The sequence below is a fragment of the Pelophylax lessonae genome (assembly GCF_965119305.1).
Source record: "Pelophylax lessonae genome assembly, chromosome: 1".
Classification (NCBI taxonomy): domain Eukaryota; kingdom Metazoa; phylum Chordata; class Amphibia; order Anura; family Ranidae; genus Pelophylax; species Pelophylax lessonae.
The window spans coordinates 168,605,104-168,630,834 of NC_138768.1; the positions used below are offsets into that span (position 1 = coordinate 168,605,104).

At 44.6% G+C, this 25,731-nt stretch overlaps 1 protein-coding gene across 1 annotated transcript in view; it reads right to left on the minus strand.

Annotated features, from left to right (window-relative positions):
• SLCO4C1 (solute carrier organic anion transporter family member 4C1) overlaps positions 1-25,731 on the minus strand; it is a 96,580-nt gene that overhangs the window by 20,565 nt on the left and 50,284 nt on the right. Inside the window, exons 7-8 of the mRNA XM_082274053.1 lie at positions 18,008-18,152; positions 10,180-10,375 (exon numbers count right to left, since the gene is read on the minus strand). Coding sequence (XP_082130179.1) covers positions 10,180-10,375; positions 18,008-18,152 — 341 coding nt within the window. The remainder of the gene's footprint in view (positions 1-10,179; positions 10,376-18,007; positions 18,153-25,731) is intronic.

The window sequence follows — 25,731 nt, forward strand, 5'->3', positions numbered from 1 at the left end:
GGGAGGTTCTGAGGGTGCTGCCTGGGGAAGCGAGCATAGAAGCCAGACTTCTGTGTTTACAAGTGACAGAAGAGCGGTCACAGTGAATATGGCCAACCCGGGGCCTATATAAAAGGTAGGGGCCTGCATGGAGCTGCAGCTCCAATAGCCCCTACGTTAATCTGGCCCTGAGGAGGAGGACAAGGTAGCCAACACTGCTTCTTTTCACAAATTTTAAATGAGGGTACACCCCAAAAGAGTGAGAAAGAGCAAAAATGGAACAATGGCTGGGTAAGGTCGGTATCCATTGCTATTCTGCACAAGGTACGGAAAAGTCCCGTGGGATCCATGCCTGGTTCATTTTAATGAACGTGAGCTTGTCCACATTGTCTCTGGACAGGCGGCTGCGCTTGTCTGTTATAACACCCCCAGCCGTGCTAAATACCCGTTCAGATAATACACTGGCTGCAGGGCACGCCAGCACCTCCAAGGCGTAAAGGGCAAGCTCAGGCCATGTGCCCAATTTGGAGACCCAGAAGTTGAAGGGGGCAGACCCCTCATTCACTACATGTAGGCGTGTGCACACATACTGCTCCACCATGTTGGTAAAATGCTGCCTCCTGCTAAGACGTTCCATCTGAGCTGCTGGTGCTGCTGTTTGTTGTGGCGTGCTGACAAAGCTTTTCCACATTTCGGCCATGCTAACCCTGCCTTCTGAGGTGCTGGCGGTGCCCTGGTTGAGTTGGCGACCTCCTCCTCCTCCTCCTCTGCCTTGTGCTTCCACTGTGGCCCCGCTGTCAGATGGGAATGCCAGCAGCATCGCGTCTACCAGCGTGCGCTTGTACTCGCGCATCTTGCGATCGCGCTCCAGTGAGTGAATTAAGGACGGTACGTTGTCCTTGTAACGGGGATCCAGCAGCGTGGCCACCCAGTAATCAGCACAAGTTAGAATGTGGGCAACTCGGCGGTCGTTGTGGAGACACTGCAGCATGTAATCGCTCATGTGTGCCAGGCTGCCCAGAGGCGACGAAAGGCTGTCCTCTGTGGGAGGTGTATCGTCCGTGTCCTCTGTATCCCCCCAGCCACGCACCAGTGATGGCCATGAGCTGGCCTGGGTGCCACCCTGCTGTGAACATGGTTCCATCTCCTCCTCCAGCTCCTCCTCCTCCTCATCCTCCTCATCCTCCAGAACTGTGCCCCTGCTGGACAATTGTGTCCCTGGCGTTTGTGTGTGCAGGAACCCACCCTCAGAGCCCCTTGCGAATGACTGCCCTGAAAGCCTTTGAAATGTTACCTCTTCATCCTCCTCCTCCTCCTCCTCCTCCTCCTCATCCTGTGCCACATCCTCTTCCATCATCGCCCGAATTGTTTTTTCAAGGAGGCATAGAAGTGGGATAGTTAAGCTGAGAACGGCGTCATTGCCACTGGCCATGTTGGTGGAGTACTCAAAACAGCACAACAAGGCACACAGGTCTCGCATGGAGGCCCAGTTATTGGTGGTGAAGTGGTGCTGTTCCGCAGAGCGACTCACGCGTGCGTGCTGCAGCTGAAACTCCACTATGGCCTGCTGCTGCTCGCACAGTCTTTCCAGCATGTGCAAGGTGGAATTCCACCTTGTGGGCACGTCACATATGAGGCGGTGAGCGGGAAGGCCGAAGTTACGCTGCAGCGCTGCCAGGCGAGCAGCAGCAGGGTGAGAACGCCGAAAGTGCGCACAAACGGCCCGCACTTTCTGCAGCAGCTCTGACATATCGGGGTAGTTTTTAAGGAACCTCTGCACCACCAAATTCAGCACATGCGCCAGGAGAGGGATGTGCGTCAAACCGGCTAGGCCCAGAGCTGCTATGAGATTTCTCCCGTTATCGCACACCACCAGGCCGGGCTTGAGGCTCGCTGGCAGCAACCACTCATTTGTTTGCTGTTCCATGCTCCTCCACAACTCCTGCGCGGTGTGTGGTTTGTCCCCCAAACAGGCAAGTTGTAAAACTGCCTGCTGTCGTTTACCCCTGGCCGTGCTGAAGTTGGTGGTGAAGGTGTTACGCTGTCCGGATGAGGAGGCGGTAGAGGATGAGGAAGCGGAGTAGGAGGAGTTAGGAACAGGAGGCAAACTGAAGCGCCCTGCAATCCTCGGTGGTGGAAGGACATGCGCCAAATTGCTATCCGCCTCAGGCCCATCCGCCACTGCATTTACCCAGTGTGCCGTTAGGGAGATATAACGCCCCTGACCGTGCTTACTGGTCCACGTATCGGTAGTTAGGTGGACCTTGGCACAGATGGCGTTGCGCAGTGCACACCTGATTTTTTCCCCCACTTGGTTGTGCAGGGAAGGGATGGCTTGCCTGGAAAAGTAGTGGCGGCTGGGCACGACGTACTGTGGGACAGCCACCGACATAAGGTTTTTAAAACTGTGCGTCTCCACCAGACGGAATGACAGCATTTCAAAGGCCAATAATTTTGAAATGCTGGCATTCAGGGCCAGGGATCGCGGGTGGGTAGGGGGGTACTTCCTCTTCCTCTCAAGTGTTTGGGAGATGGAAATCTGAACGCTTCCACGGGACATTGTGGAGATGGTTGTTGGTGACCCAGGTGGTGGTGTTGCTGACAGATCGTCTGTTTGCGGGGTGGCAGGTGCCGGTATCACTACAGATGTGGCTGGAGCGGCCGAGACTGCAGCAGAAGAGGAAGCAGGATGAGCCAGAGACGTTTCTTGGTTTTGAAGGTGTGTACTCCACTGCAGCTCGTGCTTTGCACTTAGATGCCTGATCATGCAGGTTGTGCTCAGGTTGAGAAGGTTTATGCCTCGCTTCAAGCTCTGATTGCACAGGGTGCAAACCACTCGTGTCCTGTCATCAGCACATTTTCTAAAGAACTTCCACACTAGAGAACTCCTTTGAGCTGACTTTGGTGCGCTCGTTCCCTTGCTGCGTTGGGCAGTAGCGGGCGTAGTGTCTAGGGCACGGCCGCTCCGCTTCTGCACCCTGCTCCCTCTTCTGCTGTGCTGGTGGCTCTGTGTGACCACCGCCTCTTCCTCCAAACTACTCAGGTCACCTGCATGACGTTCATTCCATGTGGGGTCGAGGACCTCATCGTCCTCCACATCATCTTCCACCCAGTCTTCACCCCTGCCCTCCTTGTCGGTCTCCACAATGCTGAACGCACCTGCGTTTCGTCATCATCGGAGACGTGCTGCGATGATCCTTGCATGTACTCATCTTGAGAAATAAGTGGTTGGGCATCGCTGCACTCAATCTCTTCCACTTCTGGGGCAGGGCTAGGTGGATGGCCCTGGGAAACCCTGCTGACAGAGTCATCAAAAAGAAGAAGAGACTGCTGTATGGCTTGGGGCTCAGACTGCTTGCCTGATTTGCAAGGGGGTGAGGTGAAAGACGGTTGGACATCGGCTGCAGGTGCCAACTGTGACCTTTCTGCAGTAGACTGGGTGGGAGACAATGTGAAGGAACTGGAGGCACTGTCAGCAGCAAACCAATCTACTATCGCCTCCACTTGTTCTGGCCTCATCACTTCTAGGGGCGTATGATGCCCTACCAAATACTGATGCAGGTTCTGTCGCCTACTCACACTTGAGGAAGGTGTTTCACTTGTGCGTGTAGCTGGCACAGATCGACCACGTCCTCTCCTTGCAACAGGAGCTCTAGCAGCAGCACCACCACGACCCAGGCCACGGCCCCTATTTGACGCTCTCCTCATATTTCTGAAATTTAAGATCTTGCCCTAGAAAGGTCTTTATTGAATAGCGGAACAAAAGAACAACAGTATCGCACGGGTGTATCTCACAGTCAAATATGCAAACTATGCCGCAATTTAATGTTTTTTACACCAAAAGGGTGTGTATTGAATAGCGGAATAGGATAAAAAACTGTGTATCTCACACGTACAAACACAGACTAGGCCCGATTAAATTTTTTCCTACCCTAAAGGGAGGATGAGGAAGAGGAGTATGGAACAGGCAGCACCCTCAAATCTTCAGAAGTATGAGATGAACCCCAAAAACTTGGAAAGGTGGATCTCACACGTACCGACACAGACTATTCCGCAATTTAATTGAGCCCCAAAGGTTTTTATTGAATAGCGGAATAGGAAATATGATCAAAAAAAAGTGTATGTTTTTCACACGTACAGAAGCACACTAGGCCCCAATTACTATTGTTTGTACACCTAAAAGGATGGATGAGGAAGAGGAGGAGGAGGAGTATAGAACAGGCAGCACCCTCAAAGCTTCAGAAGTATGAGATGAACCCCAAAAACTTGGAAAGGTGGATCTCACACGTACCGACACAGACTATTCCGCAATTTAATTGAGCCCCAAAGGTTTTTATTGAATAGCGGAATAGGAAATATGATCAAAAAAAAGTGTATGTTTTTCACACGTACAGAAGCACACTAGGCCCCAATTACTATTGTTTGTACACCTAAAAGGATGGATGAGGAGGAGGAGGAGTATAGAACAGGCAGCACCCTCAAAGCTTCAGAAGTATGAGATGAACCCCAAAAACTTGGAAAGGTGGATCTCACATGTACCGACACAGACTATTCCGCAATTTAATTGAGCCCCAAAGGTTTTTACTGAATAGCGGAATAGGAAATATGATCAAAAAAAAGTGTATGTTTTTCACACGTACAGAAGCACACTAGGCCCCAATTACTATTGTTTGTACACCTAAAAGGATGGATGAGGAGGAGGAGGAGGAGGAGTATAGAACAGGCAGCACCCTCAAAGCTTCAGAAGTATGAGATGAACCCCAAAAACTTGGAAAGGTGGATCTCACACGTACAGACACAGACTATTCCGCAATTTAATTGAGCCCCAAAGGTTTTTATTGAATAGCGGAATAGGAAATATGATCAAAAAAAAGTGTATGTTTTTCACACGTACAGAAGCACACTAGGCCCCAATTACTATTGTTTGTACACCTAAAAGGATGGATGAGGAGGAGGAGGAGGAGTATAGAACAGGCAGCACCCTCAAAGCTTCAGAAGTATGAGATTGTGTTCACTGTACCCCACAAAGATTGTGTTCACTGTACCCCACAAAGATTGTGTTCACTGTACCCCACAAAGGTTTTGTTCACTGCACCCCACAAAGATTGTGTTCACTGCACTCCAAAAGGATTGTCTTCACTGCACCCCACAAAGATTGTGTTCACTGTACCCCACAAAGGTTTTGTTCACTGCACCCCACAAAGATTGTGTTCACTGTACCCCACAAAGGTTTTGTTCACTGCACCCCACAAAGATTGTGTTCACTGTACCCCCCAAAGATTTTGTTCACTGTACCCCACAAGGATTGTCTTCACTGCACCCCACAAGGATTGTCTTCACTGCACCCCACAAAGATTGTGTTCACTGTACCCCACAAAGATTTTGTTCACTGCACTCCAAAAGGATTGTCTTCACTGCACCCCACAAAGATTGTGTTCACTGTACCCCACAAAGATTTTGTTCACTGCACTCCAAAAGGATTGTCTTCACTGCACCCCACAAAGATTGTGTTCACTGTACCCCACAAAGGTTTTGTTCACTGCACCCCACAAATATTGTGTTCACTGTACCCCACAAAGGTTTTGTTCACTGCACCCCACAAAAATTGTGTTCACTGTACCCCCCAAAGATTTTGTTCACTGCACCCCACAAGGATTGTCTTCACTGCACCCCACAAGGATTGTCTTCACTGCACCTCACAAAGATTGTGTTCACTGTACCCCACAAAGGTTTTGTTCACTGCACCCCACAAAGATTGTGTTCACTGTACCCCACAAAGGTTTTGTTCATTGCACCCCACAAAGATTGTGTTCACTGTACCCCCCAAAGATTTTGTTCACTGCACCCCACAAGGATTGTCTTCACTGCACCCCACAAGGATTGTCTTCACTGCACCCCACAAAGATTGTGTTCACTGTACCCCACAAAGATTTTGTTCACTGCACTCCAAAAGGATTGTCTTCACTGCACCCCACAAAGATTGTGTTCACTGTACCCCACAAAGGTTTTGTTCACTGCACCCCACAAAGATTGTGTTCACTGTACCCCACAAAGGTTGTGTTCACTGCACCCCACAAAGGTTTTGTTCACTGCACCCCACAAAGATTGTGTTCACTGCACCCCACAAAGATTGTGTTCACTGTACCCCACAAAGGTTTTGTTCACTGCACCCCACAAAGATTGTGTTTACTGTACCCCACAAAGATTGTGTTCACTGTACCCCACAAAGGTTTTGTTCACTGCACCCCACAAAGATTGTGTTCACTGTACCCCACAAAGATTGTGTTCACTGCACTCCAAAAGGATTGTCTTCACTGCACCCCACAAAGATTGTGTTCACTGTACCCCACAAAGGTTTTGTTCACTGCACCCCACAAAGATTGTGTTCACTGTACCCCACAAAGGTTTTGTTCACTGCACCCCACAAAGATTGTGTTCACTGTACCCCCCAAAGATTTTGTTCACTGCACCCCACAAGGATTGTCTTCACTGCACCCCACAAGGATTGTCTTCACTGCACCCCACAAAGATTGTGTTCACTGCACCCCACAAAGGTTTTGTTCACTGCACCCCACAAAGATTGTGTTCACTGTACCCCCCCCCCCCAAAGATTTTGTTCACTGCACCCCACAAGGATTGTCTTCTCTGCACCCCACAAAGATTGTGTTCACTGTACCCCCCAAAGATTTTGTTCACTGCACCCCACAAGGATTGTCTTCACTGCACCCCACAAGGATTGTCTTCACTGCACCCCACAAAGATTGTGTTCACTGTACCCCCACAAAGGTTTTGTTCACTGCACCCCACAAAGATTTTGTTCACTGCACTCCAAAAGGATTGTGTTCACTGCACCCCAAAAAGATTGTGTTCACTGCAGCCCACACACAGAAAAATGGATGTGGATCACTGACACCTGCCTATCTCCTATCCCACACCACACAGCAATATCGATTGTAGTTTGTAGAACACAGTTTCCCTAAAATTCAGCAGACTCTGTCCCTAACAGGATTGAGAAGAGATCGTAGATCAGGAGAACTAAGTGCAGACCCCACCCCACACAGCAATATCGATTGTAGTTTGTAGAACACTCTGACCCTAAAATTCAGCAGCAGCCTCTCCCTAACAGGATTGAGAAGAGATCGTAGATCAGGATTGAGTGCAGACCCCACCCCCCACACAGCAATATCGATTGTAGTTTGCAGAAGACACTGACCCTATAATTCAGCAGACTCTATCCCTAAAATGCCTACAACTTGCCCTGCCTAAACACTCCGACCTGTCCCTCAATTCTATCCGGACACAAATGGTTTTTTCCTGCCTATCTTTCCCTAATCAGCAGCCAGCACGTTGATGTGTGCTCTGTCCCTGATCTAAGCAGCATAATGACGCCGCTGCGGCTGCCTCGAACTTATAAAGACTTGGTCACATGCTTCAGACGGCCAATCACAGCTACTGAGACATTTGCAGGCATGGCTGGGATGGCTTAAGGCACACCAGTTAAACGATTGTTGATTGGCTGTTGAAAGCCCGCCATGAAAAGAGCGCCAAAGCATGCAAAACCCGGAAATAAAACGACCGAACACGGATTTTTACCCGAATATACAGTAAAGTGTCCGTGTTCGTGTTCGGGTAACAAAAATCCAATTATTCGGTACGAACACGAATAATACAGTCCGTGTTCGCTCAACACTATTTGTTTAAATTAATTTATTATTAATATAAGCTACACAGGTTTGCGCAGCACATATTTATATTATTTCATTCACAACACACTCACAACAAGGGAGTGATCAGTGCTAGCGGCATCCTAAAATTTACACCACCATAGATTGCTCGCAGTCCCATTTAAATGTAAAAAATTAAAAGTCAGCAGCTACAAATACTGTAGCTGCTGACTTCTAATATATAGACACTTACCTGTCCAGAAATCCTGCGATGTTGGCACCCAAACCGTCCATCGGCTTCGGGTGCAGGTGCCAGCATTGCAAATAAGTTTCCTACTGCGCATGCGCGAGTTGTGATGCACCTTCTGAATGGTCCCGTCGTCTTCTGGGACACACAGAGGTCCCAGAAGGCAGCGGGAGGAAGGAGGATGGGCTGGAAATTACGATCTTACTAGGAAGTGAGAGCGGGTACCTGCCAAAACCAGGTACCCGCTCCCCCCAAAAAAGTGCCAAATGTGGCAGTGGAGGGGGGAACAAGCACAGCTTCCCTTTTTGGGTGGAGCTTCACTTTAAAATCAGCTGCATTCTCATCTGTGCATTGTGGTATGCCATTTCCAAGGTGCATTTATTTATTCTGGATATTTATGTTAAGAGTAAATTGCAATGCACTTATACAAAGTCAAGCGAGGACTGAGCTAGGGGTAAGGGGGATCAGTAATATTAAGATATGTTGTGTTGTTAGCCATGTGTACACATACTTTAGCATTCGGATATCAATCAGAGGGGTACTCAGTCGGTGACAAGTAATAGGCATTATATAGCTACCTGCTCTCTGTTTAGACTTGCAATCATTATCTCTGGTAGAGGGACGTAATCAAGTACTGACCCCCTTTGCAGTTCTGAGATCTCATGCGACAAAAGCCACAAAGGAAAGTCATGAAGATCACATTAAAACAGGTCCTTTAGGAACACCTAGCTTTCTCATCAATCAATGCTGCACCATGGCACACCTTGAGCGGACCACTTTGTTAAACACACATAAATCTGTCCCTACCATGAAAGAGCCAATTGGTTGCATTTGCCCCCCAGGCCTTAGGCTGGATACACACTATACAATTAGCTTTAGATTTTTTCTTTATGAGGTCAGACCTAAACACTTTAAATTTGTATGCAATCAGGCAGGCCCTGGCACTACATAGTTGAAGGTAAATCTAAAGGAAATCTGCCAACAAAAGTTGTATGGTGTGTATCCAGCTTAAAGAGGAAGTAAACCCTCCTCTACAACTTGTACCTATAGGTAAGCCTATGATAAGGCTTACCTATAGGTACTGTAAATATCTCCTAAACATGTACCGTTTAGGAGATATTTACCTTACATGTCGCCAGTGACGTCACTGGCGCATGCGCTCTGAAGGAACGGCCGATCGTGCCGTTCCTTCAGAGCCCCGTGCCGTGACTGTCGGCTCTAGCGCGCGTGCGTGGGAGTGACGTCACCGCGGCTCCGGCCAATCAGATGGCCGGATGCCGCGATCCCGGAAGACGGGCGACTAGACATGTCGCCCGTCATAGAGGTGAGTGAGCGGCACGGAGGGGGCTCGTTCTGAGGTAAGTATTGCATAATGAGCTAATATGCGATGCATACTAGCTCATTATGTCTTTCTTTTGCAGGGTGTAAAAAAAAAAAAAAAAACTCAAACGAGTTTACAACCTCTTTAAAGGCCCGTACACACGATAAGAAAATCTGTAGGAAAAATTCGTCCGACGACCGATCTGCCGATTTTCGGATTGTTAGTATGGTGCTTTCGACAGCCAACTCCGACTTTTCGGCTGACAAAATCCTGATGTGCAGGCGATAACATTTTTGTCGTCTGTAATACAACGTCCGATTTTTGTCTCATTAGTACAGATTTCGACTGAAAAAAATCTTAAGAGCAAGACTAGGCATGCTCAGAGACGAAAGAACACATACAAAACAATCCAACATATGACATCACTTCTGAAGTAGAATTCGGTCGTACGGGAAAATTCGTATGAAAATAACCTCTTCACTTTCCACGTCAGACTAGCATGCCACAAAAAACGGACGACCGATCGTTCGAAAATCTGATCGTGTGTACGGGGCTTTAGGCTCCAAACCCTTCCCTGTACAGAACATTGTAGTGTTAAGGTACACATGAATGCACACACATACAGTAGGTGTGAATCCAGCCTAAAAGTAGGTAATTTACTTTTAAGCTAATTTGGCCTATGCAGCACTCCAACAGCTCCAACTCCTCAGTCATTTCCCGGCAAAATCAATTTGCCAAAGTCGCACCACGTTTCTGTGAATGAGTGGTATGATATAATGTCACGTAAGACAGAGTTCCTTTGAAAATGTATTAGGGTGATAATTTAACAAGGAACACACATAATAGGAATACAAAATGGTCATTTTGATACAAATCAGCTAAATTAACATGAAAGAAATAAATATAGCCACAAAAAGGAAATATGAATCTAAAAGTCACTCATAGCAAGACATCCACCACGTACTTACCCATTATAACTCACTGTAACACCAGCAAATGGCTCATTGCCACACTTTGCAAAAATGAAGACTGTTACCAAAGCCAGAGACACAAAAGACAGTATTATTGAGAATCGAATGATGTTTTTACAATCAAACTTGAATTTTGAGACAATGATACCACCGATGACTTGTCCAATTGCTGCTGCTGGAATTAGTACACCACCTGGAAAGTTGAAATATTAAGCGCAGGGGTGAACATTAATATGCTTTTTTAATGAAGCAGTGCAAGGAGCAAAGCGTTAATGTTGAACACAAGGCAGATATAAAATACATATATTAACATACGGACACAAACAGCAAAACAAACGTTACAGAGGTGTTAACCCTTCCCTATGCTATCCATAAAACGTGAAATTATTTTTTTGGCTGGAGCTACACTTAAAAAATTTACCTGTTCCGACTTACAAACAAATTCAACTTAAGAACAAACCTACAGACCCTATCTTGTTTGTAACCCGGGGACCGCCTGTATGTATAACATATGAATGTGTTCATCAATACATCCTTTATATCATTATTGTACAGGATTTATATAGAACCAACCATCTGCACAGTGCTTTACAACATGAGGGCATACAGTATAGTTACAATATAATGTAATACAAGAGGAATCAGAAGACCCTGTTTTTAGAGCTTAGAATCTAAAAGGAGAAGTAACATAATTTCTGTAGTTCTGTATGAATTCTAATTGTTTGTTTGTTATGTGCACAATTTTTTAAGCTACAATAACTCCTGAAGAAGCCGCATATCTGGCGAAACATGTTGAGAATATAACATCACTGTAGGATGGAAAATGTTATTTCAACTACTTTCTGGCAAATAAAACCACAATATGGCTATTTGGTTTTATTATAGTTTTAATGGATTCTTAAATTATGGATGGATGATTTTAATGAACATCTAGTATATACTTGTGTTATTCAAGCACCTTAAAAGTCCTGTATTACTCCTAATGCTGATGTGGTGCGTGACATTACCCATCTCCTACCTATTTCAGAAATGGTTTAAAATACATATATTAACACTGCTTTGTGTTCATCAAGACATCCTTTATAATATTGTTATACAGGACTTATTTAGAGCCAACAGTTTGCACGGCGCTTTACAACATGAGGGCAGATAGTACTGTTACAATACAATTCAATACAGGAGGAATCAGAGGGCCCTGCTTGTTAGAGCTTACAATCTATAAGGGAGGGTCAAGTGATACAAAAGGTAATAACTGTAGGGGATGATCTGATGGAGAAAGAAAAAAAACAGTTGTTTATTTATTTTTTTAAACTTTTCAAACCACGCATCCCGTCTCTTAAGGCCCCGTTCCCACTGGGGCGATCCGACTTCCCGGGGCGACCTCACAGGTCGCGGCGCGCTGCTCGCACCGCGACCTCGGAGCGGCCGGCACGGACTTCATAACATTGAAGTCAATGCAGGTCGCTCATGGTCGCCCCAAAGAAGCTCCCGACCCTTTTTCTAAGTTGGAGCAACTTGTGTCGCTCCTATTAGAACGGGTCCACAGCTTCTCTATGCCAGGCGACCTACGGCGACCTGTCAGACGACCAGGTCGCCTGACAGGTCGCCCCAGTGTGAACGGGGGCTTAAGAGGTTTAAGATGCCAGGAGACGGGGCGGTGTAGCTTAAGATAATATAACCCATGTGATTGGCTATCACATGATGGGAAAACTCCTGATCGTATGCAGCGTTTGGGAGCTTTCGCTTAGACGTTGGTTACTGTGCCGGAAGCACGCAGGGCGCGCGCTCACGGCACAGCACTATTGATCGCAATCCACGCAAATATGTGGCCTCTAAGTGCCAAGGCCCAGGAATGAGAGGCCACATATTTGCATGTGGCCAGTGCCAAGGGGTTAAATGAAACCAGTAGGAGTACCTTCATTTGAATTGGTATCTGATCTCTTGTAATCCAGCATACAGCAGCACTCAGACTGAAAGAGGGAAGGGTGTCACTGAGAGTCAGTTATCTGTATTGAGACATGGGGGCAAGTGTCCACAGAGAACATTCACCTGCTCCTACAGCATCACTTCCTCACTGCCCAAAAAATGCTGCATAATTTTGCTCGCCAGTGAGGGAGTAGTGCTAGTGTAGCACATTACTGGTTTGGAAGTTGAGGGACTGCCACCATGGGAGAAGGTAAGTGGTCACCACTGATCCTGTTACTGGTAAGTTAATCCCAAGGGACAAGAAAGCTAGTGATATTATAGGCCTAAGACTAAATTCAGACCATTGTGTGTGGTGATGCACTGTTGTGGTGATGCACAGTATTATATGCATGTTAATACAACAAACGATAACGCCTGTAACTGTGGTGGATTACAATACCATATGTTTTGCATGATACCCCAACACGCCACGGCAGACTCACATGTGTATTATTAGGTCAGATGTGGTGTACTGGTAGCCCATTAAAAATGAGTAGGCTGCCTTATCTCAATACGTTAAAAGGTATATTAAACCCAAAACCAAAAATGTAATATATTGAAGCTTACCAGACATAAAATGTGCTGGCTGCATGAGTTTTCTTTTATTTGGCTTTTCCCCCCTTTGCTTTCACTTGGTGATGTGGCCAGTAACACACCTCCTGTATTAGTGAGACTCTGGAGGAATGAGCACCGGAGGTAGCAATTTCATTCTCGAGGGGGAGGGAGTAGTGTTACATGTATTAGCAGATTTAGATACACTACACAATTGAAGCCAAACTCCAGCTCACACTTTATAATCATTTAGACTCCGTTCACATGTCAGCGTATGGGTCGAGGGCAGAACCGCCGCGGTTCCGCCCGCGATCCGAAGATTATTGCAAATCGAGGGACGCCTGTGCGTTGCCCGTTGATTTGCAATAGCCCCCCAAACGCTGAGCGATGTTGCTGCGATTTCCGCCTGCCGAATCGCGGTAACATCGCGCAAAAAAGAATTGCGGGACGCATTACGCCCAAAAAAGTACAAGAGCTTCTTTGGAGCGTATTGCGTCCCGCGATTTTTTTTGCGCAATGTTACCGCGATTCGGCAGGCGGAAATGGCGGCAACATCACTCAGCATTTGGGGGGCTATTGCAAATCAACGGGCAACGCACAGGCGTCCCGCGATTTGCAATAATCTCCGGATCGCGGGCGGAACCGCGGCGGTTCTGCCCGCGATCCATATGCTGACATGTGAACGGAGCCTTACAGAAAACTGTTTTTTCCTGTTGGGATTTTGCATGAATAAATAAAAGCTAATCACTTTACGGCTATCACCCCCACCAGTGTTAAGTGGTTTGTTTTATCCATGTGAACTGATACATTCTTCAGGAGAGCGTGAGCTTGTGATAAACAACAGACTTTTTGTTTGGATCACTAGATGAAAATAGAAAAAAAGCCTAAAAAGAAAACAAATAGAGCCCTTGCATCTAAATATTCATATGCTGCAATATAATACATGTTTTCTTTTGGGTTTCATTTTGCTTTAACATGCAACATAACAGCTGTACTTGTATTTTCTCCTTCAGTTCATCCCCCACAGATATTACCTTTTGTATCTCTTGACCCTCCCTCCTAGATTGTAAGCTCTAATGAGCAGGACCCTCTGATGCCTCCTGTATTGAATTGTTTTGTAACTGTACTGTCTGCCGTCACGTTGTAAAGTGCTGAAAAAACTGTTGGCGCTATATAAATCCTGAATAATAATAATAACATAAAGGTAACAATATGACTATACAGTATAATGGATGTGTGTTGTACGAACAAGCAGTCAACAAGCCTTCCAAAAAATACACTTTTTGGAAGGCTTTTTTTTTTGACAACTCACTTTTAGCCCTTGTTCACACTGAATGCGGGTTTGAAATCGTGCGAGTTCAGCTGAACTCGCACAATTTCAATTCCGCATTTCATTGCAAATTTGGGGGCGATTTGAATGACATTTGTGCGGGTTCATCTATTGAAATCGCCCCTGAAGTCGCTAAAAGTAGTGCAGGAACTACTTTTGGAAATCAGTGCAGCACCGATTTAAACAGTGCCGCTGCCAGCAATAGGCTGCGATTTGACTTGTCAAATCGTGTCGCTGTAAGCGGGTGCTAAAGAATTATTTTCCTCTCATTTCTAATAAAAATACAGAACAAGAAATAAAAAAATAAAAAAATAGCCAAAATGAACTATTATAAAACTGACAAGGGTTTTAACCATTTCTTACTTCTACAAAAAAGAAGTGGGTTTTATATGCAATTTTTGTGTTGTGCTTTCAGTGAAAGTCTGCCTTCGATCTTTGCATAATTGTCTCAGATCTATAATTGTGACAGTTGTCTGTCTGTGAACAGGGGGTCACAAATACAAAACTTCCCCACATCTTCTCCTAAATGGGAGGCCGACTGATTTTACTAATAGAAAACAACAAGACTGTAAAGTCTCTTTTTTTTTCCCTAAAAAAAATAACAAACATTATACTTACCTCCTCTGTGCAGTTGGTTTTGCACAGGGCAGCCTGGATCCTCCTCTTCTCGGGTTCATCTTCTGTGATCCTGGCCCCTCCCTCCTGTTCAGTGCCCCCACAGCAATCAACTTGCTATGGGGGCACCCAAGCCAAGTCACAGCTTTCTGTGTCCATTCAGACACGGAGCTCTGACCTGGCCCCTCCCCATCTCTTTCCATATTGGCTAGCTGACTTTGATCGACAGCAGTGGCAGCCAGTGGCGCCACTGTTGTGTCTAAACCAATCAGGAGGAAGAATTTCAGACAGCTGAGACACTCATGGACATCGCTGAATAGAGAGGGACCTCAGGTAAGTATTGGGGGGGGGGGGCTGAGGAGGGCTGAGGGGGACTGCTGCACACAGAAGGTTTTTTTTATCCTAGTGCATAGAATGCATTAAGATCAAAAAACCTTCTGACTTTACAACCCTTTAAGACATTAAAAAAAAAAAAAAACATTTCCCTGCACATTTTAGCTCAGTAATGTATTAGATGGGCTGTTGTATTAGGTAATACTTTGGTTTCCTGTAGTAGATAGTAGTCAATGTTTCCTTATATTGCTGCAATGTTGCTAAACCTTTCATGTTCAATTCATTACATTTACACATTATAGTTCTTCCTCTTTCTAGTTCTGCTGAAAGCAGCATGATACAGGCACACCTTTTTAGGCCTCATTCACACAGCCCTGCTGTTTTCTGTGTAGGATCATGCCAGCAGAAGTTGGCAAGAAGACCCTAAGTATACATTTTCTCCTTGCTGCACACAATGTGTTGAATAACACGTACATGTGTACAGCCTAAAGTCTAGAACACACCATGATTTTTTTTTTTTTTAAACTGACAGCTGTACTAACAATTTGATGTTAGTGCAGTGATCTCCCCCGCTGAGCTATTGTGTTCTGATAGGGGGGTGGCCCCCCTGCCAGAACGCTCCACTCAGTGCTCTCAGCCCAGTGATCTCAGCCATTGGCTGAGAGTACTGATCGGGAGCCGGCCCAGTCGGCCGCTGGTTTTCCAGCATGCACATCCAACAGAAATCGCCGACATTCAGCTCATGTGTACTAGGCTTTACAGTGTAAGTGGTCACCATCACTACCTAGCTAGTTGCTAGGACACAAGTGACTTCTGCCACCTACATCCAAGCAACAAAGGAAGGCCAATCCTACCACCGAATAGGCAATAGGTTCCCCATCTGATATGCTTGGATGGCCAGTGGAAGCAAGTGTTTCTGCCTGACTTTAATTTGATTGGCTAAGACAATCAAATTCTTCATAAATAGAAATTGCTCCTCCCACTGACCTTCACAGTGGACCTGATTGGGAACTACAACACTGTAAAACTATTCTGGCTCCACTAAATGACAATTTTATCAAGTCCACTCTGATTGATGAATAGTGGAAGCAGCGGTTTCTGCCTGTGTATATTCTGATTGGGTTACCTCTTCTTATCTAGTAGTGTTACTTCATACTGCATAGTGCGCACAGATCCAGGCTCTTTTGGTATATGCCAGAACCAACATTCATCCCTTTGAGTAACTTTAGATCAGGCTCATAACAGTTAATATAAGTTTATGGAATATGATGCGGCATACAGTTCACTATGAACAACGTCCTGTCCCTAATGCTAAGTAGAATGATGTAGTGGCCCAGGCGTACCTCCATCAGGCCTGCTATAGTGATAGACTGATATTGGTTTTTCGTTGCCGATACTGATACCGATATTTTGACCATCGCATATCGGTATCGGCCGATGTGGGGTGATATTTTGTACATTTAAAGTTTTGAAAAATAAAGACAATTTTTGACACAAATCTGGTACTGAACATGTTAATTTTTGTTTAATGCTTAATGGCTGGCTTGCTGGCACCCCTGCCAATAATCGGTTGGTCCCTAGCCTGCTAGGTCAGCCTAAAGGGAAAAATTGGATAAGTTTACGTAACTACACCAAAGAAAAATTAGGTCTACTGCCTGGGCAGTTGTGTAAAGCTAAAGACTGGATGGGCAGAAATGCTAATTTTGTGGCAGATAAAACAGCTCCCTATGTATATCAACTCAGGATTTTGCTGCTTTCCTGTAGTTTATCTTTAACCACTTGCCGACCATCGCACGACTATTTACTGTGGCGGTCAGCCCCTCACAGTCAAAGCGACGTAGAACTACGTCGCTAGCCTGTGAGGCTCTAGGGAGCGAGCGCGCGCCGCCGGAGGCGCGCTCCCGCTCGCTCATGGACCCCCCCCTGTCCGCCGGGCACTCGCGATTGTCCGTTACAGCGGGAGAAAGGCAGGCGGCTAGTGTAAACAAAGCCGCCTGTCATTCTTCCCTGTGTAAGAATGGAGATCATACGGTTCTGTTATGTAGGACCGTTGATCTCTGTTCTTACACCTCAAGCCACAGCCAATCACATTTAGAAGCATGCCCCTAGAGACACACTTAACCCCTCCTTCTCTAATAAAGTTAACTCCTTCCCTGCCAGTGTCATTTTTACAGTAACAGTCCATATGTATAGCACTGATTACTGTAGTAATGTCACTGGTAACCCCAAAAGTGTCAAAAATGTCAGTCAAGGGTCCGATCTGTCCGCCGCAATGTCGCAGTTCCGCAAAAAAATCGCAGATCGCCGCCATTACTCGTTAAAAAAAAACAACAAAAATCTTTCCCTTAGTTAGTAAACGCAATAACTTTTGCGCAAACCAATCAAAATACGCTTTTTGCAATTTTTTTTACCAAACATATGTAGCATAAAACAAATTGGCCTAAAATGTTAAAAAATTTTGATTTTTACATTTTTTTGGGGGGAATTTCATATAAAAAATTTTTTAAAAATATTGTTATTTTTGCAAAATTGACGCTCTTTTTTTGTTTATAGCGCATGATCAAAAAATTGCACAGGTGATCAAATACCACCAAAAGAAAGCTCTGTTTCTGGGAAAAAAAGGACGTCAAATTTGTTTAGGTACAGCGTCGCACGACCGCGCAATTGTCCGTTAAAGTCACGCAGTGCCGAATCGCAAAATAGGCCCTGGTCAGGAAGGGGGTAAATTCTTCCAGGGCTTAGGTGGTTAAGACACCCTAAAGTGTATTTTATACTTGCTAAGTATGTCACTTCAGTATTCCTTAAATGTCGCTGCAATTCAATAAATCAGGACCTTTATCTCTACACCAAGATAGAGTATAATACCAGAAGCAAGAACTCCTGGGAAATAGTTTGAATGTCATAATACATTTGGATTACTTTGTAGTATTTAATTTCTTACAATTCTCACCAAATGTACTCACAGAAATGTTTACACCCATTGTAATTATGATAGTAGAGAAATAGAAGGAATAAATAAAATGTACTCACCTCCTAGAATAGCTGCAAAGCTTGATGTCAACGAAAACTGGTTTTCAATAAATTTTGGTAGAAATGTTGCAAAGCCGGTGGTGATAAATGCATCAGAGCAGCTGGCAAACGTTAGAGCCATGAGAACTGGGTTCTTTATCATCAGCTAAAACAAGGAAAGGAAAAATTGTTACATAAGGCAGAGAACAAGCCAGTCATAGAATAGAAAGCCTGAATTTCATTCAACACCAACTCCTATTAAAGAGAACCAGTTATCCACAGATATTTTAATACTCTGAATCTCTAAACTAAAAGGCTTTGTTAAAGCTAAAGACGAACTGGCTATTTAAAGTCACTGGAAGGAAGAGAGGAAAGATCCCTGGTGCTACACATCCATGGATTCCATGTGGCCTGGCAGGAGCCCAGGTGGAGGTTGTCTCTCTCATCCCACCAAAGGACTTAGTGGATGTGCAGCACCAGGGATCTTTCCTCTCTTCCTTCCAGTGACTACAGGAGTTGGGACGAGCTCCATCCCTTGCTGGCACTCCTGCAGTGGATGCAGCATCAACCACACTACTCCCCATAGTGATCGAGCCTGAGTGGCACACTAAACAAACCGTGGCTATTTAAAGTGTATGTCAAACATTTGTTAGGTTTTTTTTTTCTAGTTTTGCATAGAGTAGGGAATGATTAGAAACCATGTCTGGTTTCTACTGCTATTCAGGGCTCTGTTTACTCTTGGTCCTGTTTTCTTTTATCGTCCTGTGGGAGACGGTGAAACCTGGATATAAACAGTAATACAAATGCAACATGGTTTCCAGACATTTTATATACAAGATTGAGATGTGACCCTGTGTACTGTGGCCCCACATCCAATTAATACAAGTAAAGAGAAAGAAAAAAACCCTGTGGGTATCAGGACTTTAAGGCAGCCACTGTTAACCCCATAAGGAAATAATCAGCACTCAAATGTAAAAAAAAAACATACAAAATTTATTTTGACAACATGATAGAAATATTCTTTAAAACCACAGCATGAATGATATGCATGAAGGTGCTACACAGCATGCTCCTATAGCAAGAGAGCCCATAAGTTGCCCGACGTCTGGTGTCTGTGAATCAGACTGTGAAACAGAAACAGACAACTTCCCATGTCCGGGCCAATATGGATTCTAGATACCAATGGATCGCTATACGTTTCACAATGCAGCTTCCTCAGGAGACCCTATTGGTGTTTGGATGATAACCATGAAGCACCCAATATCTTCTCAATTTTGGCATACAGGGTGATGATAATAACAGGATTATTCCTGTATTGGAAATATCCATTATATAAAGGTTTCCTTCCTGTTTATGAGTAGGGATGATCGAACGGTTCGGGTCGACCATCGGTTCGACCTGAACATTGACTGTTCGAGGTTCGGCCGAATTCCGAACTTTTTGCTGAAAAAGTTCGGAATTCGGCAACCAGAACCGACCAAAATGCAATGGGACAGGAAATGGGCTTTAAAAGCCTGTGATTGGACCAGTACCATCAGTAAAAGCCAATTGAGGGGGCAGGAGAATGCTAGGAATGTGATTGGAGTGACTAGGGGGTCCAGAGGCCAATCATTAGTGAACACGCCCCCAGTATATAAGATAGCCCCGCTAAATTCCTAGCATTGTAATACAGGGCTGTGGAAGAGAGTGGAAGCAGTTCTGTTACTTCTGCTCTCAAAGTGTCATTTAGCAATTATTAGTGTGAGAAAAGGGATATCTAGTGTAGTTAGGGTGCTATTTTCCACTTTAGTTAGATTCAAAAATCTAGTTTCTGTAGGGAAAGTGTTAAGTGCCAGGGTGACCGTAGTGTAGTGTAGGGTGAACTGACTCTGACTGCTATGGCAGGGTGACCAAACCCTTCCATGTCAGGGTGACCGCTATAGAGAAAAGATCGTTTGTATTAGAACACTTATAGAACAGGGATATGGCTCCGCTATTTTCACACCTTGCCAGTTTTGTAGCAAGCGTTTTTTTTTGGCATTTTTTGGGGGTTATTGGAGGCAGGCATAACATCAGAACTTCTGTGTAGGGGTATATATACACACACACTTATATGTATATATACACATATATAGGTGTGATAGTAGCAGAACACTATACTTGCGCTAATGAAATAATTAACACCCATATGGCTTCTCTCCTTTCACACCTATATGTATGTATGTGTATAAATACATATAAGTGTGTGTGTATATATACCCCTATACAGAAGTTCAGATGTTTTGCCTGCCTCCAAAGACCCCAAAAAAATGCCCAAAAAAAACGCCTGCAATAACACACCTGGGCGTTTTTTTTTTTTTGGCGTAGGCTTTTTTTGGGCATTTTTTGTGGGTCTTTGGAGGCAGGCAAAACATCTGAACTTCCGTATAGGGGTATTTATACACACACACTTATATGTATTTATACACATACACACATATAGGTGTGATAGCAGAGAAGCCATATGGGTGTTAATTATTTCATTAACGCAAGCATAGTGTTCTGCTACTTTCACACCTATATGTGTGTATGTGTATAAATACATATAAGTGTGTGTGTATATATACCCCTATACAGAAGTTCAGATGTTTTGCCTGCCTCCAAAGACCCACAAAAAAATGCCCAAAAAAACGCCAGCTACAAAAATGCCCAGGTGTGTTTTTGCAGCAGGCATTTTTTTTTGGGCATTTTTTTGGGGTCTTTGAAGGCAGGCAAAACATCAGAACTTCTGTGTAGGGGTATATATACACACACATGTATGTATATATACACATACACATATATAGGTGTGAAAGTAGCAGAACACTATGCTTGCGCTAATGAAATAATTAACACCCATGTGGCTTCTCTGCTATCACACCTATATGTGTGTATGTGTATAAATACATATAAGTGTGTGTGTATATATATACCCCCTATACAGAAGTTCAGATGTTTTGCCTTCCTCCAAAGACCCACAAAAAATGCCCAAAAACACGCCTGCGCCAAAAAAAAAAAAAACGCCCAGGTGTGTTATTGCAGGCGTTTTTTTGGGCATTTTTTTGGGGTCTTTGGAGGCAGGCAAAACATCTGAACTTCTGTATAGGGTTATATATACACACACACTTATATGTATTTATACACATACGCACATATAGGTGTGATAGCAGAGAAGCCATATGGGTGTTAATTATTTCATTAGCGCAAGCATAGTGTTCTGCTACTTTCGCACGTATATATGTGTATGTGTATATATACATATAAGTGTGTGTATATACACCCCTTCACAGAAGTTTGTTCTGATGTTATGCCTGCCTCCAATAACCCCCAAAAAATGCCCAGAAAAAACGCTTGCTACAAAACCGGGAAGGTGTGAAAATAGCGGAGCCATATCCCTGTTCTATAAGTGTTCTAATACAAACAAACCTTTTTTTTCTGGTTGTGGACATGCTACAGAGCTAAAACTTCACATGTACACTTTTTAGACCCCCCCCCCCCAGACGCTAAATCCAAAGAAATCTAATTATTTTTTTTTTCAATAATTTTTTCAATAATTGGCTCTCTATCAAAAATGACAATTTTTAAGAACTTTTTTTGTGTGATTAATAGTCCCTAGGGCATCACCCAGAACCCTAGGCACTTTTTAGGGGCATTTATTGGGTTTTAGGGCTTCAAAATTGTGTTTTTTGATTACCGAAGTTCGGGTCCCATTGATTTCAATGGGGTTCTGAAATCCGGGCCGAACTTTCGGGAAGTTCGGGTGTTCTGGTCGAACCGCACTTTTGAAAAGTTCGATCATCCCTATTTAGGAGCAGCGGCTTCTCCATGTGCTGATCCAGCCTGTGGGAATAGCACCTCCGGCAGGGAAACAGTGAAGATGTCCACAGACATTGTGTCAAGACATTTTAGAAAACTGTGCTGTTGGAGGGTTCACCCCACTTTTTGCCTGGTTAAACACTGTCAGCAGATCAGGAAATGAGGGTTAATCTTTATGGATAGCAGTAAACATTAGAAAGTGACATTATTCCTTCCCCGATCTATCCAAAACTTATAAGGTTTTTGGCTTGTCATTCACATAAAACCTCCTCCAGAGGCCTAGAGAGATTGCTCTTTACAGCTCTAAATTCACTCGGCCATACACTGGCTGATTCTCTGTAAATGTTTCCAATTTATGATCCCATTTTCAGAGTGCACAATAATCAACAGGTTAGATCATTATCATCACAATAGAGCAAGAATACCTGGATCACACTAATGAAATAGATGACTATCTTTCTTTGTGCATATTGCTATTGCACAAGCGCTCTCATTGTCCCTGCTAAAGTTTGGATAAGGAATTGGATAGAGTGCACTTATTGTAAGAGTTGTGACTCATAGGCAGTGTTTGGCCTCATTCAGATAAGCAGTAAATACCCATATTAGTGTGCACTGTGCTTAACCACTCCTGGACTGAAGGAATTTCCCCCATAATGACCAGGCCATTTTTGCGATACAGCACTGCATTCCTTTAACTGATAATTGCATGGTCGTGCGACGCTCTACCCAAATAAAATTGATGTCCTTTTTTCCCACAAATAGAGCTTTCTTTTGGTGGTATTTGATCACCTGTGCAATTTTTATTTTTTGCCCTATAAACGAAAAAGAGCGACAACAGTATTTTTTATTGTCTGCTATGTAACATTCCCAATAAAAAAAAAATTAAAAATGTATTTTTTTCATAATTTTAGGCCAATTTGTATTCTGCCACATATTTATGGTAAAAAAAAATCCCAGTAAGTGTATATTGATTGCTTTGCGCAAAAGTTATCGCGTCCATAAACTAGGGGAAAGATTTATGTCATTTTTATTTATTTTTTTTACTAGTAATGGCGGCGATCAGCGATTTTTAGCGGGACTGCGACATCGCAGGAGACTTGGGGGGACCAGTGAAATTGCTACAGTAATCAGTGCTAAAAATATGCACTGTTACTGTACTAATGACACTGGCAGGGAAGGGGTTAACACCAGGGGCAATCAAATTGTTAAGTGTGTCCCTGGGGGGTGCTTTCTAACTGTGGGGGTATGGGCTTTCTGCATGAACACAGAGACCTGTGTTCCTTAATAAGAGGAACACAGGATCCCTGTGTTCATAACTGACAGAACAGCGGTCTGCCGTGTTTACAACAGCAGACTGTCGTTCTGTCTCCACGGGGAGTGATTGCGGGTGCCGGCGGCAATCGTGGCCGCCGGACCCACTGATCGGCTTCCGCTCTGGTGAATGGGCGCGTGCTAGCAGTCCCACGAAGCAACGTACAGTTACGTAGTTTCATGGGACAGAGCCGACCTGCCGCAGTAAAACTGTGGTGTGCGATCGTTAAGTGGTTAAACAATGCTTGTTACAGGACTGCAGAGGGCTGTTACCAGGCCAGCAAAGTCTAGAATTTACACAGCATTTCTAAGCTTCTGAAAGCAGGGGGGCAGAGATCAGAAGTTATACACTCCAGAGCTCAGTGAGGGGAGCTCTGGGAGCTGATTGGAGGGAAGGGGCACACCCCCCTTCACACAGCACAGTGGAACAGAGCTGAAGCAGTAATCACAGGCTGTGTACTGAAGCTCCCACCCCTGTCACCTTTTTTCTCTTGGTGTCAGGAAAACTTGTCAGAAGTGATTCATGCAGATAGAAGAGGAACCAGGCAGCATACAGAAATTACACTGCACTTGACTGAGACAAATACACAAAATTGAAGGATATGTTTTGTTAATATTTCATGTAAAGGTTTACAGCCACTTTAATAATTACAGAGTTGCATTGTATGTGAGATTTTTATATCTGCCTGGAGTTCAGCTTTGAAGTGTATGCAAACCCTGACAATGAATTTGTCTTGCTTGCTCTATTTTAATCTGAAAAAATATACCATTAAAACTAGTCATCGACCGATATCGTTTTTGTATTACCGATACCGATATTTTGGTTATCGCATATCGGTATCTGCCGATATTTTACCCCTCCTCTGCACTTAAAAGCATTCAAAACGCCAAGTTTGGCTGTTTTGAATGCGGCCATATTTATGAATTTGGCGCAGAGTACCTGGAAGTGATGTCATGACATCACTTCCGGGTTTTTACACGGAGACCCGATCAGAGCTGAATGCGGCTTTGATCAGGGTCTTTGGCGGCCGTGCAGGCTGGCTGCCCGGGTCTCCTAGTGGGCGAGCCGTGGAAGGCAGCGGGAGGGGGGGGGACGTCCCCTCCAACTCCTTGTAAAGACAGCCAAGCGGCTTCTCAGGCCGCATCGGTTGTCATTACAAGACAGCCCTCCATCGGCTATGGACGCCGGTACCGGGGTAATACCTCTAGCTGCAGGCATCACTCCGGTACAAGCACTTTCCTGGAATATCGGCAATATTGGTAAACTCGGGGGCTGATTCCAATATAGCGGGGAAAGTGCAGATCGGCCCTCGATATATCGGCTTTGCCGATAATCGGTCGATTCCTAATTAAAACTTTGTTCAATAACTGCAAACAATAACTGTTGATATTACCAGAAATCTTGTGAGCTGAAAACTTCCCGTGCTCTCTGCCTGTGCACAAGGAGGGGTTATAGAGATGAGGAGGAGCAGGAGGAGGGAGATGAGGAGCAGTCTGTGTTCATTAGAATGCATCAGAAATTAAGCAGGCAGAGCTGACAACATGCAGTTTGGAATTCAGAGCCAAAAATACACTGCTGTCATGTCAAAGAATAGGAGCACACTAGATTTCTGGTTCATCAACACTTCGTTTTCTGTACTTGCAGTGTGTTTAAAGAGCTAAAATATGAGGAAATGTGCATGTATTGCAAAGACACACAAGATTTTTCATAAATTGCCTTTACATACTCTTTAAAGCGGTAGTATCCCGCTTTTTGACACTTTTACCTACAGGTAAGCCTATAATAAGGCTTACCTGTAGGTACAAATAATATCTCCTAAACCGGCATGGTTTAGGAGATATTTACAGTGCATGCATCCGCTCTCGCGGGCGGCGCATGCGCTCTGAAGGTCCGGGGGGACCTTCAATTAATTTGCCGGGAGCTTGCCGGAAAATCACTCCCGCACGCATGCGCGGGAGTGACGTCATCGCGGCTCCGGCCAATCATCGCGCCGGAGCCGTCTCTTCCGGCCAATCACCGCGCCGGAGCCGCCGAACCCGGAAGAGACGGCGAGGGATCATGGCAGCGCCCGCAGCGATGTCCGGGGGTCCATGTGGGGGCTTCGTTGTAAGGTAATTTACACATAATGGTCTAGTATGCGATGCATACTAGCCCATTATGCCTTTGTCTTGCAGGGTTTTTTTTTTTTTTTTTTTTCCTAGTGTTTACAACCGCTTTAAGTATAAAAATTAATAAAACTGCAATAAAACACCTTTTTTCAAGATTTTTTATTTTTTTTTGATTGCCTTTACATTCCCTTTTGCATTTACAAGCTAAAAAAAAAACTGCACTAAAATACCTTTTTTACTACTTTTTTTTCTATTGTTTCACCACATAAGGAACACTAAGGGGTCAATGGGCTATTGCCTCAATCATTAGCACAGTTGTCACAAATGATCACTGGATTGTGTATAGTATATTTATTTCATATGATGGTCAGCTCCATCTAGTGGCCTCAATGTGGGTATTTTACCGATTAGAGCTTTTTTTTTTAGAAAAATGCAAGCCTGTGGCCACTAGATGGAGCTGACAATTATAGTAAGTAAACATACAACACAGACTACAAAGCAGCTTGGCGTGG